This window comes from Antennarius striatus, chromosome 11, assembly GCF_040054535.1.
Source record: "Antennarius striatus isolate MH-2024 chromosome 11, ASM4005453v1, whole genome shotgun sequence".
Classification (NCBI taxonomy): domain Eukaryota; kingdom Metazoa; phylum Chordata; class Actinopteri; order Lophiiformes; family Antennariidae; genus Antennarius; species Antennarius striatus.
Genome location: NC_090786.1, coordinates 15,722,849 through 15,739,348, shown reverse-complemented (window position 1 = coordinate 15,739,348; position 16,500 = coordinate 15,722,849). Strand labels below are relative to the sequence as shown.

The following is a 16,500-nucleotide window of genomic DNA, read 5'->3' as shown; positions in this document are numbered from 1 at the left end:
GTCAGACGCTCCACAGAAGTCAGAAGCTCACAACTGCTGATAATCCAATTTACCATGTGCACCTTCCGGCAGAAAATATGAAACGTTTTGTGCTGAATTAACGAATGATAAGAAGCTTAATTTCACATAGGATCCAACATACCGGGAGAGACCATACAGGAGAAATCTGGAGCCACTTGTTGATAATGAAGGGAAATAAAACACAAGGCGTTGTCCAGATGTGATCATAGAGGAAAAAAATAGCGGCAAACTAAATATTTAACTGGGCATACGCTACCCATAACTCATGTACTCGTGAAATACAGTTTGCCTCACAAGAGGGTGGTCGTTAACTTTATCTATTAGACCGTTTAAAAAGTTATGTCCCACATATTAGTTACTATGGAACTCAGTTATATTTGATATGATTGATTGTTGGTGATCAGATCCTTAAAAAATTATTCCTATCCTATTCCTAGAGATAGTAAAGTAAGCAAACCTCATCTATTCCAAGGCTTGAATTTATACTGAAGTCCTTTCATCATTATGTTTTTCATGGCTATTAAGAAAGGGTAAGAGTTGAGCAACAGCATTAACAGAAGAGCAATATTCCTGTTTACCAGGAGGTAAAACAGTAGTTGAGAGCTGCTTCGACTGCACAAGCTGTGCTCAGTGCTTCGTGTGGCCGCTCCATCGCATTTTCCATTCTTCTCCTGCATGTCTTCTGAATGCACAAACATGGCATGCTGCCAGAAATGCACCTCGTGTTAATGTAAATTCCAGGGCTGTGCCAGTGATGGATGCCTCATCAGATGTCCTAACGGCACTCTTTGCTGTAAGTTAATTAGTCATGGAGGACTGTGGGATGAACACGGAGTGACCCTGAACAAGGGCTTGTCTGACTAGCCTCAGGCCCACTGGCACAGCTCTATTGTTCAATAGAGTCTTGTGTGTCGACTGGGAGAGGGGGCTTCTCCCTACTGACTACCTCAATTCAGCTGGAAATCAGAGCACCCCCCAACACACACACGCGTACATACACACACACACACACACACATGACCCTAGCAACCACGCCACGCTGACAGTTGCCTGGCAACCAGACAATGCTGGAGCCACTGGCTGTGGTGCTTGCGTATGTTAAGAGAGTTTATGTTTTGCCTGTATGCATTTAAAATGAGGAGTCGTGAAACCTCAGCATAGGACATCCTTTGGTTGAAAAAATATTCATGTTCATGTTCACCTTCATCTAACACCTGATAGAATAAACACTCAAATACTAGTGACTATGGACCAAAGGAAGAAGTCAATGATAATTGGAAAAAAAGAGAAAGAAATTGAAATAAAGACTGAAAATATGAGGAGATTATTATGGATTTGGTTGAATTCATCGTGTAGGATTTGAGCAAGAATCGCTGCCTTAGCAACATGTCATTTCACTTCCAGTCTAAATGAGGTCATGTGAGGTTTAAAGGGAAAGCACAGTGGCTACCCTTCGCAGTGCTACACAACCCACTCATGATTTGTGACCTTGTTTTTTTAGTGTAACCCACATCACACTCGGAATTGTCACTAAATAATTGATCAGTAACATAAAACTGCTTAATTATAAGTGGTATTATATAAATAGAGCACTAATCTGCATTTTTTTGTCATAATAATATCACAATCAGCCCTTCCAAATCGATACTGGTATAATTAATTTTATCATATGGAAAGCTGTGTATTGTATCAGCTGTGCATTGGTATAAATTATTTTGGATTCACTTTAATCCCAGCATCTACATCGATATCAATTTATCTGTAACGAATGTCCTAAATCCTAAAATATCATCCCTCTTAAGAGCACATTTTAGATTCGTAGCTAAATAAAATATGGTGTCAACTTTAAGGATTTTAAGTAGAAAAGAATTCCAATATTTTTTCCATGAAGGCTTACGTTGACAGATGCCGGGCTGGTGTCTGTGAATCTTGTGGGTCACAGTTCCTGAAGATTCTCTATAAAGAACTTGATGCTCCTGTCATGAGTTTAAATAGATTTGACACTGTAGCAGTAAGTGAAAATAGTATTTTGTGATATATTTAGGAAAGAGTAATGTGTTGTATTGATTTATTAATACCAGAGGGTTGCCTTGGCTTTATTTCCAGCTCCATGGTGATGGAGCTCTTCCACCGCTAGATGGCGCCCTGCTCAGCGCCGAGCAGCGCTTCTCTGACCTCTCACCTCTGCCACCCAGCCTCCGGTCGGATCTTGGGTGGATTTTGGTGCTTTGGAAATCAGTGAATTCCGTTGAACAGAACGAATGACAACTAGCCTTTGTTAGTACACTCTTATCCTTACGGACACTGTAGATTTACTGGAATTACTCACATAACGGGACATGTTCTACTCCGTGGAGGGATTTGTTATGCTACATAGCTATCTACGTAGCTAGCTAGGAGCTTCATGCCGCCGATACTGTCAAGTTAAAAACGTGGCTGTCAGATCGTGTATATATCAGGTCTTAGAAATACGCTTAAATCAGATGACAGTCAGGCATTTCCCCCCTGCCACTGTCAAAATGTGGCTGGGGTCAGTTTGGAAGTAGTACGAAGAGTGAGCTAGATAGCTTGCGCTAGCCAGGCTGTAGCTCACGTATCTAACAATCCTCATTCAAGCAATTGGTTTGGAGAGCAGCTAACAGCTAGCTACCTGCTAGCCGGGCTATCTTCAAGCAGACGGGATCACGTTGGCAGCGACCATGGCTCACGTTACGGACCTGCAGTCCAAATACAGCAAGTTGGCACAGGAGTACTCTAAGGTAAAAAAACAACAACAATATTTTTTAGTCTGTTTTTTTAAATTATATATTAGTGTACAAAGAGAATGTATTTCCCATTATTAAGTACATTTGGTGTTGATATGACGGAACGCATTAGTAGTAACTTCAGTTGACTCTCCATCGCTAGCTGGAACTATTTGACTACTTCATACAAAGTGTTTACACGTAGAAATAACGACATTTTAAGTAACCAGAAGCATGTTATGCTCAGGTTTTTTCAGCATCTTAGGTCAATTAATGGAGTGTAAAACCTTTGGTGTGTGTTTTTTTCTCGTGGAACGTGGACACCCGTTGTGTCGGTGTCAGCTGACAGCACGAGAAGTGGGTTTCCTGTTCAACTGTGATCACCTGATAACACAGAGGAAGTGCTGACTGCAGCTCACACACACACACACACACACACACACACACACACACACACACACACACACACACACACACACACACACACACACACACACACACACACACACACACACACACAGTTTTGCACTTTATATGCTTGTGAAAGCCTCTAGCTGCTCAGTAAGGTCATCAGACTTTTATAGCCCTCATTCTATTTTGACGTTCAGTTAAATTGAAAGCAAGAAAAAGACAATACAGAATACACAAATGTGCATCTCATTATATGAATTGATATATGTGTATATGCATATGTTAATAAATGTATATATGGTCCTCAGTATCATTTAAATATTCACACAAGGAACAAGGATCATAACCAGCATCAGATGTCCTTGACCTCTGATCCGTCAGGCAGCGCTGCTTTAGAAACCGACACGATTCTTTGAATCATAGTTCTGGATGGACTCGAGAACCTGTTTTAACTTCTTTGTCGTATTCTGAATCTCTTTCACTGATTTGGCTTTGGGCTACAAGTGTTTGGCACTAGACTGGCCTTCCGTCTGTCCAGAGCTGCCCTCCATGTAAAATATGTGGTCTATTATGAAGGATTGAAACCTTTGGCTTGTGAATGACTTCGGGTGTAAATGAAGAGGAAATGAGACAGAATGCCTCTTTCAAGACTTCAACAATTTCTGACCTCTCTTGTGAAACATTGAGTGTTGCTTAAATAAACCATGATGTAACACATGGGTAAACATGTCCTCTGTCCTAGCTGTCCTGAAATTTGTTATGGGCATAAAATAAAAAAAAAACCCTGTATGCCAGGTTTATCAAAGAATTTGTCTTTCTACTTTAATTTAAAGCAATTGTCTTCAATTGCTTTAAAGTTAAAACGGATTTGTAATTTTTAATATTTACTGACTTTGTATTTGATGTCTACCTTTTTTTTGAATCTGGGTTTAGCATGTTTTGAAGGTTATACATCCAATAATACAGGATAGGATTAAAAAAAAAACAGCCTCCAGCCTCTAATAGATCACGTTGCATTCAGCCAGTTGTGAATTTAGCTCAAAATACTGCAGACAAATGACACTTAATTTAGCACTGCAGTATTGACCCGTGTCAATGTTTAGTTTTGTATTTGATTTGTTTTGATGCCTGAACATTTTTATTGTTGCAGCTCCGTGCGCAGAACCAGGTGCTGAAGAAAGCAGTTGTCGACGAACAGGCCACCTCTGTTTCCCTGAAGGTAACGCATAAAACAGGAAAAATAATCATACCTCTAACTGTGACGTAACTGTAATATATAGTTTACTCCTGATATTATAATCAGCACACAAACTTACTGTATTCAAATTCAGATTGTAATGTAAGCAGTTCATCAGTTAGTGCATCATCGAGCTGCTGGTGGATCAGTGTTTTGGCATCCACTCAAATCAAGCGGGTCACCTAATGTCACTGGTACTTGTTACAGTGCCTCTGTTGGGTTAGCAGAGGTTCAATGATTACAAATCTGGCATATTTGCCAAGAAGTCTCTGTTTTTAATCAAAACAAGTACTATAAATTCTATTATGGTGCCTAGAGCAATGTCATGATTTAGAGGTAGCGATTTGCTTAATCAGTTGTAATGAAGACACATGTGGTGGTGTTATGCCTTGCACGTTTTTGTCATCCTCTTCATCAGGAGCAGCTGAAGCAGAGGGACCAAAGTCTAAGGAAGCAGGAGCAGGAGATGGACAGTCTCAGTTTCAGGAACCAGCAGCTGGCCAAGAGGGTTGAGCTGCTTCAAGAGGAGCTAGCAGTTAGCGAAGCCAAGGGGAGAAAGGGGAAGGTTTGTTTTTGTAACGCTCATGAAATGAATCAGGAACATTAGTTACTGTAGTTCTGAAAATTCACATCTGTAATGGACCAGAGCCAGACTAGGGCTCGATGATCATGACTAACAGCCAGTATTTTATCTTGACCTACTCTAGAGTAAAGGAGACTCTCCATCACAGCATGGCCTGGAGACCAAGAGCGTTTTTGACGAGGACCTGCAGAAAAAGATAGAAGAAAATGAGAGACTTCATATCCAAGTGAGCTGCAGTGTCGTCTGTCATTGTTTTGTACGAGACGTTCAATGTTCTGGAGAGGCTGTTCACCTGACGGCTCTGTTTTCTGCTGTACACACGTTAGTTCTATGAAGCAGATGAACAGCACAGGAGGCAGGAGGCTGAGCTGAAGGCACGACTCCAGGAGCTGGAAAAAGAGTCCAAGCAGCACCAGGCTGCTGTGGACGGACTCACTGCTAAGTACACGGACACAATCGAGCGGCTGCAGAACGACAAAGCTCGTTTAGAGGTGAGGATGCACGCAGCAGGAGGAAGGTGACGTTCATGATGTCTTAAGGAATTAAAATGCATTTGTTTTTTGTTTTTGGAAGGTGAAAACACAAACCCTGGAGAGGGAAGCGAAGGAGTGCAGAGTGCGAACAGAAGAGTGGTATGCCCTCGTCGATAACAACATTCGAGAATAATTCATTCCTTGAGGAGTGTCACAACAGATATATATAGCCATTGTGTTTTAAAAATAGATGTTGGTATGGTTGTAATAAAGCAGAAATATTAAGCATCTTGTTACCAATCCAGTGATGATTTAGAGCTTCATCAATCAATCAAGTTTTATCTATAAAACGCTTAATCATGGCAACAGACATTTCAAAGCGCTTTAACAGACAGAAAAACCCAACCCTCCAGAGAGACAGAGGAGCTCAGTGAGTCTTGATGTTGAGTCTCCAGCAGTGTAAGTCTATAAGAAAAACAACTAAGCAGTCTAAGCCGCCTTAATTTTAAAATTTTTGAAAAATAAATGTTTTAAGTCTAGTCTTAAATAATCAGAGGGTGTCTGTCTCCTGAACTGAGGTAGGGAGGTGGTTCCACAATGAGCCCCTGTCCTACTGTAGATTCTAGAAACCAGCAGTAGGCCAGTATGTTGAGAGCGTAATGCTCTAGATGGATTTCTCCGCATTTCTCTTTTGTAAAATATGCCTGATTTTAGCAATGTTTCGGAGATGGAAAAAGGCCGTTCTCAAATTCTGTTTTATGTGTGAATTAAACGACAGATCCTGATCAAAAGTGACACCTAGATTCCTCGCAGTGGTTTTGGCCTCAAAAGTGATGCCATCCAAGGCTATTACATCATTGGGCCCTACATCCCTAGCAGATTTTGGGCCGAGCACAATGACCTTAGTTTTACCAGAATGACTATTTATTATTATTCTACTTGCAGTCAGCAGCAGCTGAAACGGTGTCAGTCGGAGCTGAACAGACAGGTGAAACAGAGCAGCAGTGTTATCCAGGAGAAAGTCCCCTTTAATGACACCAGTGAGTATCTGAACGAGCAGATGACTGATGTCACCACTGATACTGTAAATAGTGTAACGCTACACTGAACTGAGATTCCACACGCAAAGAGATGGGAGGCATTTAAGCTGTTTGTCAGGTCAAACAGTGTTCTCTGTTTAACTGCATTCCTCACCCACCCTGCAGAATATGGAGACTACAACAGCCTGAACGTGCCCCCTCACAACCGAAAGCATCAGGTGAGTGAGAGAACAACCCCAAACGACAGGTTTATTGTGCACAAGTGTTTCCTGTATGAAAAGTGAACATTTACTGTTGTTTATTGGTGGAATAATAAGTGCTTTATTTTTCCAACAGGTTTAGAAATTTCTTTTTGCACGCAAACATCAAACTGTTAAATAGACTTTGACAGACTGTTTAGTCTGTAGTCGGTGTGGCAGTCACATGTTGAATTGATGGACCTTGAACAAAAATCCATACAATGCTATTTTTCTAAATATGGATAGAAAACTTTGTCCAAAGTATTGAAAGTATTTCAATAATCTGATGAATTAATTGAATTAAATTGAAGATGGATACACTTCCGAAGTGGTGGAAAGCACTGCAACAACCCATCATTTCATTACTTATTATCTCAAAGGGATCACATTCCAGTTAATAGTGAGAACTTCCTGTAATTATCTTCTTAATCCTAAAACGATGCCTTCTGTCACCTTGTTTTGTCACACCAACAGTCTAAAACAAAAAGGCATTCACATCATGATCATTTAAGACTGAGAAAGTAAAAAAAAAATCTCCATAATGTTGGAGTTAGAATTTGGTACATTTTATTTAATTTGGCTTTGCAATAATTAAATCTTCGGTTATTATCAGTCAAAGTTAATGCAGCTAAAACGAGACTATGACAATTTTTAAAAAAAAATTTATATACTGGTCTGATGTGTGTGGTTTGTGTTATGTTGTGTGGTTGTAGCTCAAAGCGCGTGACGTGGTGGGACAGGCCCTGAGCTTTCTTCAGGACCTTGTTGTTGCTCTGCTGAACTTTCATTCATACACAGAACAGAGAGTACACATCTATCCCCGGGATTCCTCCATCGAGCCTATCTCCCCTCTGAACCAGAAGGTGAAGCATCCCTGCAGACTTCTCTTATATTATATGCAACATGTACGATTACATGATGTTGAGAAGACATGAGCAGTGGTTTGTCATGTAAAATGTTTTGTCGTCAGCCAACATTTGTTCTTTCAGTTTTCACAGTATCTCCATGAAAATGCGGCCTATGTGCGCCCCCTGGAGGACAGCTTTATGCAGCTTCACCAAAGCATCACAGAGGACACGGTCACTGTGCTGGTGTGTGCTCCTTATTTTTTAAGCTCATTCATAATTTGCTTATAATCAACCACTGATTGGGTTTTTCTCCTCTTGAATCCAAGGAGACTGTGGTGAAGCTGAAGAGCTTTGCTGAGCATTTTTCCTTATACACCCTCTTTCTGAAAAAGCTTCTCCCCTACCAGCTGAAAAGGTGTGATCTTTTTATGTGTGTGTGTGTGTGTGTGTGTGATGTAGAGATGGAGTGAAGCAGGGTGTACTGATAACTAGCTCGTCTTCCCCTTTCAGTCTGGAAGAGGAGTGTGAGGCACCTCTTTGTACAGCTGCCCTTACTGCCAAAAACCAGGAGCTGCAGAGAGACATGAAGAGGGTGACTTCAGTGTTTGACAAGCTGCAGAACTACATTAACATTTTGGCCTTACTCAGTGAGTTAACAATGGCTGAAAATAAAGAATATATATATATGAAGTTGCTCTGAAATGATACATCATGTTTAAAAGTTGCTAATATGTCACAGGTGTTCGTCAGGATGCTCTGCCACAGAGCAGCATCTCGGCGGTCTTCACCCAGCTGGCAGCCTGCCTACACAGCCTTTATGATGCCATTAAAGGTGGGCGGCGTTTTTCTTGCAGCCCTAAACCATCCGCAGTCCCTTTAATGCAGCACAGTGGTTCCCTCGCACAACCACCTCGCTGCTGTTGCCAGTCATTACCTCCAGACATTACCCACCCTAACACCAGCATCATTTTTTTAAACAGTAAATATTCAGATTGTTGATTGTGGCAACAGGCACACTGTAACATCAGATGCAAGTATGATGTAACGCTCAGTGGTGGAGAATAGTCACATTTACATGCCCATCTTAATTTATGTTTTTGCTCTTATGTAAACATGCTGCACTCCATTTACAACAGTCAGCACAGGAGTGTCATCAAACAGCTGTCTTTTGAGCTCACAAGATGATTAACATGGTCTGTGAAGCTGAAGACGGACAGATAACAGATTCCATCCAAGCGTCTTTCGCTGACGTGTTCCCACTCTGTTTGTCTAGAGATGTCAAAGCACTACAACCAGAAGGCCAGCTTGGAGCAGGAGCTCCCCACCATCACTCAGAAGCTCTGCACCACCTCAGAGTGCTTGCTGGGATCGCTGGCTTCTCTGACTATCAGCACCGGCAAGGTCTGTCCACCAGGGGGCAGACGGCATCCGTGGTTACATCTCCTGTATATTTAGGCATCAATGTGCCATTTGTTCCCTCCAATGCATAAAGCTTAATTGCGATTAACTAAGTTTTCAGTATAAATGGAGCAATTGGATAATTTTCCACTAAAGCACTATCACAGGACTGCAGATCTCAGGTGGGCTGCAGTTAAATGTCCAAAGATGCTATCCAGACCACCGTTTGTACAGCTGCTCCCAGTCGGGGATAAAACATTTTACTTTGTGAGTCAAACAAACTGTTGGCTGATGTGTGTCTATTGATGGGAGGCACAGTCCGTTTGGTTTCATCCTTGAATAACACGCTGGCAAGTGACGTGTGAGCGAGCTGCACGTCAGGTGGGACAATTTCTAGAGGCGTAAATTCTCCGTTGCTCAAACTATTATCCAGAAGAGTGTCAAAACACCAATTCATTGATTTTACACTGACTGTCGAGCGTTTGCGTCGAAACAGGAGGCGTTTCTTCAGTCAACGAGAGGTCTTTTCTTTGTGTGACTAATAGGAGACACGGTGTCACATGTTTTGTCGTAGATTGCCACTTTCTTCAGCAACAACTTGGACTTCTTCACATCGCCAGGCTACAGTCCAAGAGGTAACACAGCCACACTCAACCCCTTGCAAGCAGAGAATATGCTGGCCAACAAAAAGAAAGCTGCTGCCTATATCCACGCCATCACCAAGGTCAGTATCTGCTCACATCAAAGCCTACATCTGTATGTAACAAGTCGAAGTCATTTTATGAAGCAAACATGTCCTGTGTCATTGTGAAATGTTCTCACTAGTACCTATTGCACTGTTTCAGCCCAGGCCTCAGTCTGTTCCCTACAGAGAAGCCCTGTCAAACCGTCGCATTCTCACCAGCTCCACGGAGAGCCGAGAGGGTCTCAGTCAGCAGGTGAGACGGTCGTGTCCGGAACTGTTCATTCTATCGTTTCTGTTGGCTAAATGGGCCGCGTATCGGGGCGAGAGCTTTTCTCGATCTGTGAATGATGCTGCGTGCGTGAGTCAGAGTGGAAGCCATCTTTTGTCACGCTAAACACAGAAGTATAATAACATAGAGATGAAAGTAACAGAAGTTGCCAACATTTAAATATATTTGTCTTTGTTGAAACGCCTTAATATTATTTGTAGGTTATTATTACTCTTTGCTGAATTACATAACAGTGTGGGCCAAGTAGAATCGTTTTCATCCAAACATTCATTCATTCATTCGTCTTCTGAACCGCTTTATCCGCTGTAGCGGGTCACGGGGAGCTGGAGCCTATCCCAGCTGTCTTAGGGCGTGATGAGGGGTAAACTCCGGGCGTGACGCCAGTGCACCGCGGAGCCACACAAAGACAGACAACCACACACGCTCAGACTCACACCCTACGAGCAATTAGGAATGGCCAATTAACCAGAAATGCATGTTTTTGGATGCATTTTCTGATTTCTGGGGGGAGGGCTGAGAACCCGGAGAGAACCCACGCAGACACGGGGAGAACATGCAAACGCCAAACAGAGCGGGATGCAGACCGCCTTGCTGTACGGCGACAGCGCTACACACTGCGCCACCGTGCCGCCCACACCCTACGCCAGCTGGGATAGACTCCCAACTCCCCGTGACCCGCGACAGCGGATGAAGCGGCGTAAAGAAAATGGATGGATGGATGAAAATTCATGTTGATTTCATTTAGCCTTTCGAAAGCTTCACGGGTTTCGATGCTATTTGCTCTCCTGTGCGCTGCACACAGATTGGGGGGGCCCTTGTTTTAATGGGTAGGTGTGAGGAGGGGGAAGAAGAGGAGAGGAGGTGTTTGAGTTTTGCTTCAGGGCGAGCTTTCTTCTCCCTAGTAGTTGGAAAATAACACACTTCACTTTGGTTTTGAGAAACTGCTGCCCTCACATCTCAAAAACTTTGTTCCCTGTACATTTACTTCTACACTGACATCTAGCTCCTCACTCATTTCCTCCTCCTCAGCTGTTTTCACTAACACTCTCCTTCCTTTTAGTCTCCACCCAACACAGCAGCTTCAGTCATTCCAAAATATACGCTACATGGACTATATCACTAGGTACTCTTTGTAATCTAACAAATCACTTTATTCAAGTTGAGGAATTTGTCAGAGGATGTTTAAATTTTCAGGGTTGATGAAATTGTATTCTAGAACAAAACATTGATTTTTTTTTTATTGCTTTCTGAAGAAATCCATAGACAATCTAAAAAGATTGGCCACAAAACTGCAGGAATTATTTAACAAGTTCAGAAATCTTAGCGATCGCTCTTGAGGGACAGGGTGTGAAATGTTTTGCTGAGCAGCCTTTGCATATTTTGTCATGATGTAATGTAATGGCTTTGATTCTATGTGTAAACTGTGTTTTCTTCAAATATAGTAAAAAAAATCAATGCATTTTCTGATTATTCTATATTTTATTTAACAGTTTCCCATGTTTTTCCCCTGTGCTGCTGCCCTCTCACTTCCCCTTGTTCAGCCTTCTGCCCAAAAGCTCACTGTCTGCTCCTCTCCTCTCCCCGTTGGCCTCCTACAGGTGCAGCAGAGCCAGGAGAAGATTGCTCGACTGGAGCAGGAGAAGGAGCACTGGCTCTTGGAGGCCCAGCTGGGGAAGGTGCGTTTGGAAAAGGAGAACCAGCGCATCACAGACCTGGAAGCGCAGCTCGCAGAAGTCCTGGGGAGAAGCCCGAACTCTCAAGCAGCTCCGGCCAGCTCAATCGCTCAGAGCCATGAGGAGGAAGAGAGGGAGCAGAAAGCTGGGGGAAAGGAGGCCACGCTGTGCACCAGTCTGGTACCGTACCTCCACCGGCTCCTTTATTTGTTCCTGGATAGCTTCTGCATGCAGGATAAATTTCTGCCCCTGGTCCTGTTGTCTGATGGCTTCAACAAAGGAAGTGTTATTGTCTTCTTGTAGCTCCTGCAGTGAGCAAGTTTTTAATGAACCTCAGACTCCCAGTGTGCTGATGTGGCAGGATGGAAGAATACTGTTGTTTATAAAAGTCTGTGCAGAGTTTGCAGCGCACACATCCAGAGCAACTAGTCTCTGTGCTTCATGTGTTAGCTTTTATCTCATTCCATGGTTAGTTTGTTCAAAGTCAATTTTATAACATCTGAAAGTTAATTGAAATATTTCTTTGTAATTTATTGTCTCCAGGTTGGCATGTTGTGTACAACACCTACAGTTGAACATGTGAGTCTCCTAAACTCAACTAATTGACACATTTGACTGTAGAGCTTCTAGATATAAAATAAATGAGTTGTACTTGAAGTCATGGTGTTTTTCGAGCTGGGTGTTGTTTGTGTTTGCAGGTGGGAGATGAGGAGTCAAGGGAGCAGCTAATAAAGACTCACTACATGGCCAGAGTTGGGGAGCTCACCACCCAGCTCCAGATCTCAGACAGCAAGGCTGTGCACTTTCACTCAGAGGTGAGGTCCTTACTAGAATGATTATCCCACTAACTGCTTATTATAACAGAGAACTGACCTTTTCTGAGTTGTTCGAATAAGCCTTGTCGTCTTTATAAACTTCTCGGGTCTTCTGACCTATAATCTTTTTACAACTAGTTTTCTTTTTTTTTATTTGATTCAGAACAGAAGAGAGAAACTGAACATTAGCTCTCATTTTTATCTTTTTGTACTTTAGAAATACTTAATGATGATAATAATAATAATAAAAATAATAATAATAATAATAAAAGCTTATTACAAAGAGTGGCCTTTTGTTAACAAAAAGTGACAGAATCAAGATGTTCCATCAGTGACATCCTTTCACTCTATGATCAACTGGATTCCCAGTCATTGTTCTGTATCATAGCAACAGGGATGTTTCTAATGTCAAGTTAGCTTCCTGCAGTATGTATACATCTGTGGTATTTTCAAACTGTTCACCTTCAGATAGTCGTTTAAGATTTTTTTCTCTAGATTGCATATTTTCAGAGTGATCTGTAAGATGTGCCAGACTTGCATTAAACCCACCAAGTTACTACAGTTATTTTCATTTGTTATTTTGTATTTTTTGCTAGTGTCGCGCTCTGGCCAAGAGATTAGCCATTGCAGAAAAGTCACGGGAGAGTCTGAGCGAAGAAGTCAAACTGGCAAATCAGAACATCACCCGCTTGCAGGTAAATTACCAAAGGAGTTCTGGTCTAAGCGTAGATCTTCCCCCACCAGAACTGACGGTGTAACCGAGGCGTCTCTCAACAGGATGAGCTGACTACGACCAAGAGGAGCTACGAGGACCAGCTCAGCATGATGAGTGACCACCTGTGCAGTATGAATGAGACTTTGAGTAAGCAAAGAGAGGAAATCGATACGCTCAAACTGGGCAGCAAGGTAAAATGCTACATAGCCTGTTTTACTTTTGAAGTTTCTGCTTCTCTTTCAAGTTTGTTTTCAGCTGTCACAATCTGTCAGTCTCCACGTAAATGAATCCAGAAGCTCCGTCGCTGTGGAGAACTGGTAAAAATCTAGAGGCTTAAGGGAGTGTCAGGCATCTTTTTCAGGTCTGCCGGCAAAATGTGATGTCGTAAAAGTTTCTTTTAGTTATGAGGTGAACCAGGAAGTCCTAAGTGGTGTTGTAGTTGCTGCTGAGCCTGATGGGAAAAGCACCTGCTGGAACCATCTGAAAAAGTCGTTAAGTTAAAAGCTGCAGAAATGGAGAGGTCTGCTTTGAGTGAGCATGTCCATACGAGTACACACACAGACGGCTGCGTGTTTGGAAGCTGCAGGACAGAACATGTCTGTGAACTCAAGGCGGTGATTTTCTCTCACAGGCCAGAGACCAGCCTCAGCATGTTGGACTAGTCATCTGAACTATTTTAATTAACAGCACTTAAACGCTCCACTGGGCCTTTCTTTATGTGCCAAACCTGGATGTGACTTGTTTCAATTTTTAGCGCAGAACTGAACTTACACATGTCCTGTTCCCTTTAGGGAAATTCTAAAAAGAACAAAGGACGTTAGAGCTGCCTTCAAAGCTCTAGTTCCATTTGGCACTGGCAAAGACACCTTGACAGAAGATCTGATCTGTGGAGCATCCCAGCAGCCTCCTGGTAGCAACACCACCACTATCACCAGACCACAGGTCCCCTACTGGAGCCTCAGACTCCTGCTATCGGGCAGTGACAGTAGATATGAACTGTACAGAGGCTTGAAAATATTTGACTGAAGAAGCTTCTTTTTTTTTATCTTTTGCTTTCCAAGGCACCAGTTATAACGTTTGCTAAAAGTGCTTTCTGTAACAGTGCTGGAAGCTGCTGCTTGAACTCGAGCAAAAAGAGGGTGGGAGAGAAACTTTTCCCCAAAAGGGACAGAGGAAAAAACAGTTGGTAATTCTCACTGAAGTGAAGACTTGAAGACCAATCCCTGCTCGTCATTGTGTCGTTTTTTCTGCTTAACATATGTGTGCAATGCTCACCTGTGGAAGCACACCAACAGACTAAATGTTGGTGGGGCCGTGCGTGTGTTCGTGTGTGCAGAGTGTCTTCTCATTGTGCGATTGTGACACCAGGCTTTCCATTGTGTCAGTTTTGTTTTACACTTAGGTTTTTTTTTCATAAAGTTTGAGACTTTTTGTGCGAGTGGCTCCAAGGGTCCTGTATGTCTGCATTTGACACAGATACCCTTTATAACACCTGCATGAACCACAATCCTCTCTGGAACAAAGGGCTTCAAAATCAGAGAGAGCCACACACTTGAATTCATTTTCAATTTGGGAAAGTTCATTCTACTGGGAGAAAGAAGAAAATGTCTACCTTTTTAGCACTGATCGATCGTTTACCTCGACTAAAGGGCAGGATGGACAAGTTGCAGCTCGTAAGATGGTGTCAATGTGTCTGTGTTTAGTTACCATAGTCGTTATCATCACCAAAGTCAATGTGAATGTGCACTCAGAAGCCTGACGCCCCAGAACAGTCTCTTAATTCATGTTGTAATTTGTATGGACGAAAAGGGTTAATATGAATATACTCTTATTTTAAATCAGTCTAATTGTACTGTATCATTTTTTTTTATATATTGAAGTGTTCCAGGGTTTGGTCTGTCTGGTAAATGGTGCTGAGTCAGCCTGAGTCAAGTCGTGGCAGAGTGCACTTCAAGTTTACAGTGAAATAACTGGAAACCTAACAGTGGTTATAGGTTAGCCTTTCATTTTTGAAGTGACAGAACTGTTTATTAGCAAACCTCTCACCAAAAAGACTCACCAGTCCAACCCCCCCCCCCCAAATGATTTCAACAGAATATAGTTGTATTCTCACAGTGTAACTAGTTCAAAAGCACATGTCAGTATGTGAAGCAAAATAAAGCACCTGTGTACCATTCAAAGGTTTCGTGTATTTAGATTCTCCTGGTCATAAATATCTGACTGGTCTGTTTTTGTGTGACATTTCAGAGAGTGATGGGTGAGAGTGGGATTTCAGATTTTCCATTATTAAAAACAGCTCTGATATATGACAACTGGACTTGTTTAAACTTTTGCAAGTGCATTGGTGAGTGGACACAATTTTGAAGTATTTTCTTGCATCTAATGTGAACAGTAAAAGATCAAACTTAAAAGGTTTTATTCTTTATGAACGTATGTCCTCCCTTCTAGGGGGTGTGTGCTCACATTTTTATTCAAGTTCAGACAATAGAATCACTGCCATTACGTTAATGTTTAATTAGATACTGCATGTGAGCTTGAGTCATACACAGTTAGAAAATAATTATTCAACTCCCACTTACACTGGGTTTATTGGCAAAATGGATTTCTGTATTGAAGAGCTGTGTGCAGAACTCAAATCAAAAATGTTTACACACCACTGACTTTAACATTTATTTTCCAATTTATAATGCGACAGCAGCCTCAGAAGTATTGCTGGGATAACATCCCTGATGAGAGCAAACATTACAAATGAGATGTTAAAGCCCTGTGCCCCAACAGACAAGGAAGGATTCCATAAAATTTCAGAAAATCCTAGAGAAAAACAGGAAACTGAAGCTTGGTATCACTGGACGTTTCGAAGAAGGATCCAGAACCCCAGAGGTCCACCGATGCTTGGTTTCAGAAGAAGTTTCTGCATCATCCTTGAGTCGCCTGACTTGAGTCCCAGACAAAATCTGGGATTTAAAGAATGCGGTTGCAGCACAAAATTCCAGGAACACTGTGGAACTGCAATCCTTTATGCATGAGACAAGAGGGATCAAGATCCTCCAAGAATAAAACCAGAAGCCAGTGTCTGGATGTTCATCTTGTTTGAAGGAGATCAGAAAAGATGAGGGGTCCCTTTTAAGTACAGATTGTGGTAAAACCATTCTGCAACTACAGTACTCTGCAACAGTGGTATGATGAGCTTCAGTGGTGAAAACATTGTAATATCATTTGCATTGAGCTATTTAATCGTTCCTGATTGATTTTCTAATTTATAGAAGCAGATAAATGGTAAGCTTCGGCAATAAACCTAATACCTGTACACGATGGTGCCTAGTTCTTGG

General features: G+C 42.0%; 1 protein-coding gene across 3 annotated transcripts; it reads left to right on the top strand.

The window, feature by feature from the left end:
• The first annotated feature begins 2,217 nt into the window (after positions 1–2,217).
• ppp1r21 (protein phosphatase 1, regulatory subunit 21) lies at positions 2,218–15,456 on the top strand. Of its 3 annotated transcripts, none has more exons than XM_068327973.1 (22): positions 2,218–2,780; positions 4,327–4,395; positions 4,832–4,978; positions 5,121–5,222; positions 5,323–5,487; positions 5,570–5,628; positions 6,415–6,509; positions 6,675–6,727; positions 7,462–7,611; positions 7,738–7,839; positions 7,923–8,011; positions 8,107–8,243; positions 8,336–8,428; positions 8,870–8,997; positions 9,569–9,718; positions 9,840–9,932; positions 11,510–11,821; positions 12,185–12,220; positions 12,340–12,456; positions 13,053–13,151; positions 13,234–13,362; positions 13,963–15,456. In XM_068327973.1, exons 1-22 carry the CDS (start codon positions 2,721–2,723, stop codon positions 13,990–13,992), a joined length of 2,415 nt encoding a protein of 804 aa, XP_068184074.1. In that variant the 5' UTR covers positions 2,218–2,720; the 3' UTR covers positions 13,993–15,456. The 3 variants fall into 3 exon arrangements, with proteins under 3 accessions (XP_068184074.1, XP_068184075.1, XP_068184076.1); XM_068327974.1 differs by having other exon boundaries at positions 11,567–11,821; positions 13,963–15,455; XM_068327975.1 differs by lacking the exons at positions 13,053–13,151; positions 13,963–15,456 and having other exon boundaries at positions 13,201–13,337.
• The last annotated feature ends 1,044 nt before the right edge of the window (positions 15,457–16,500 follow it).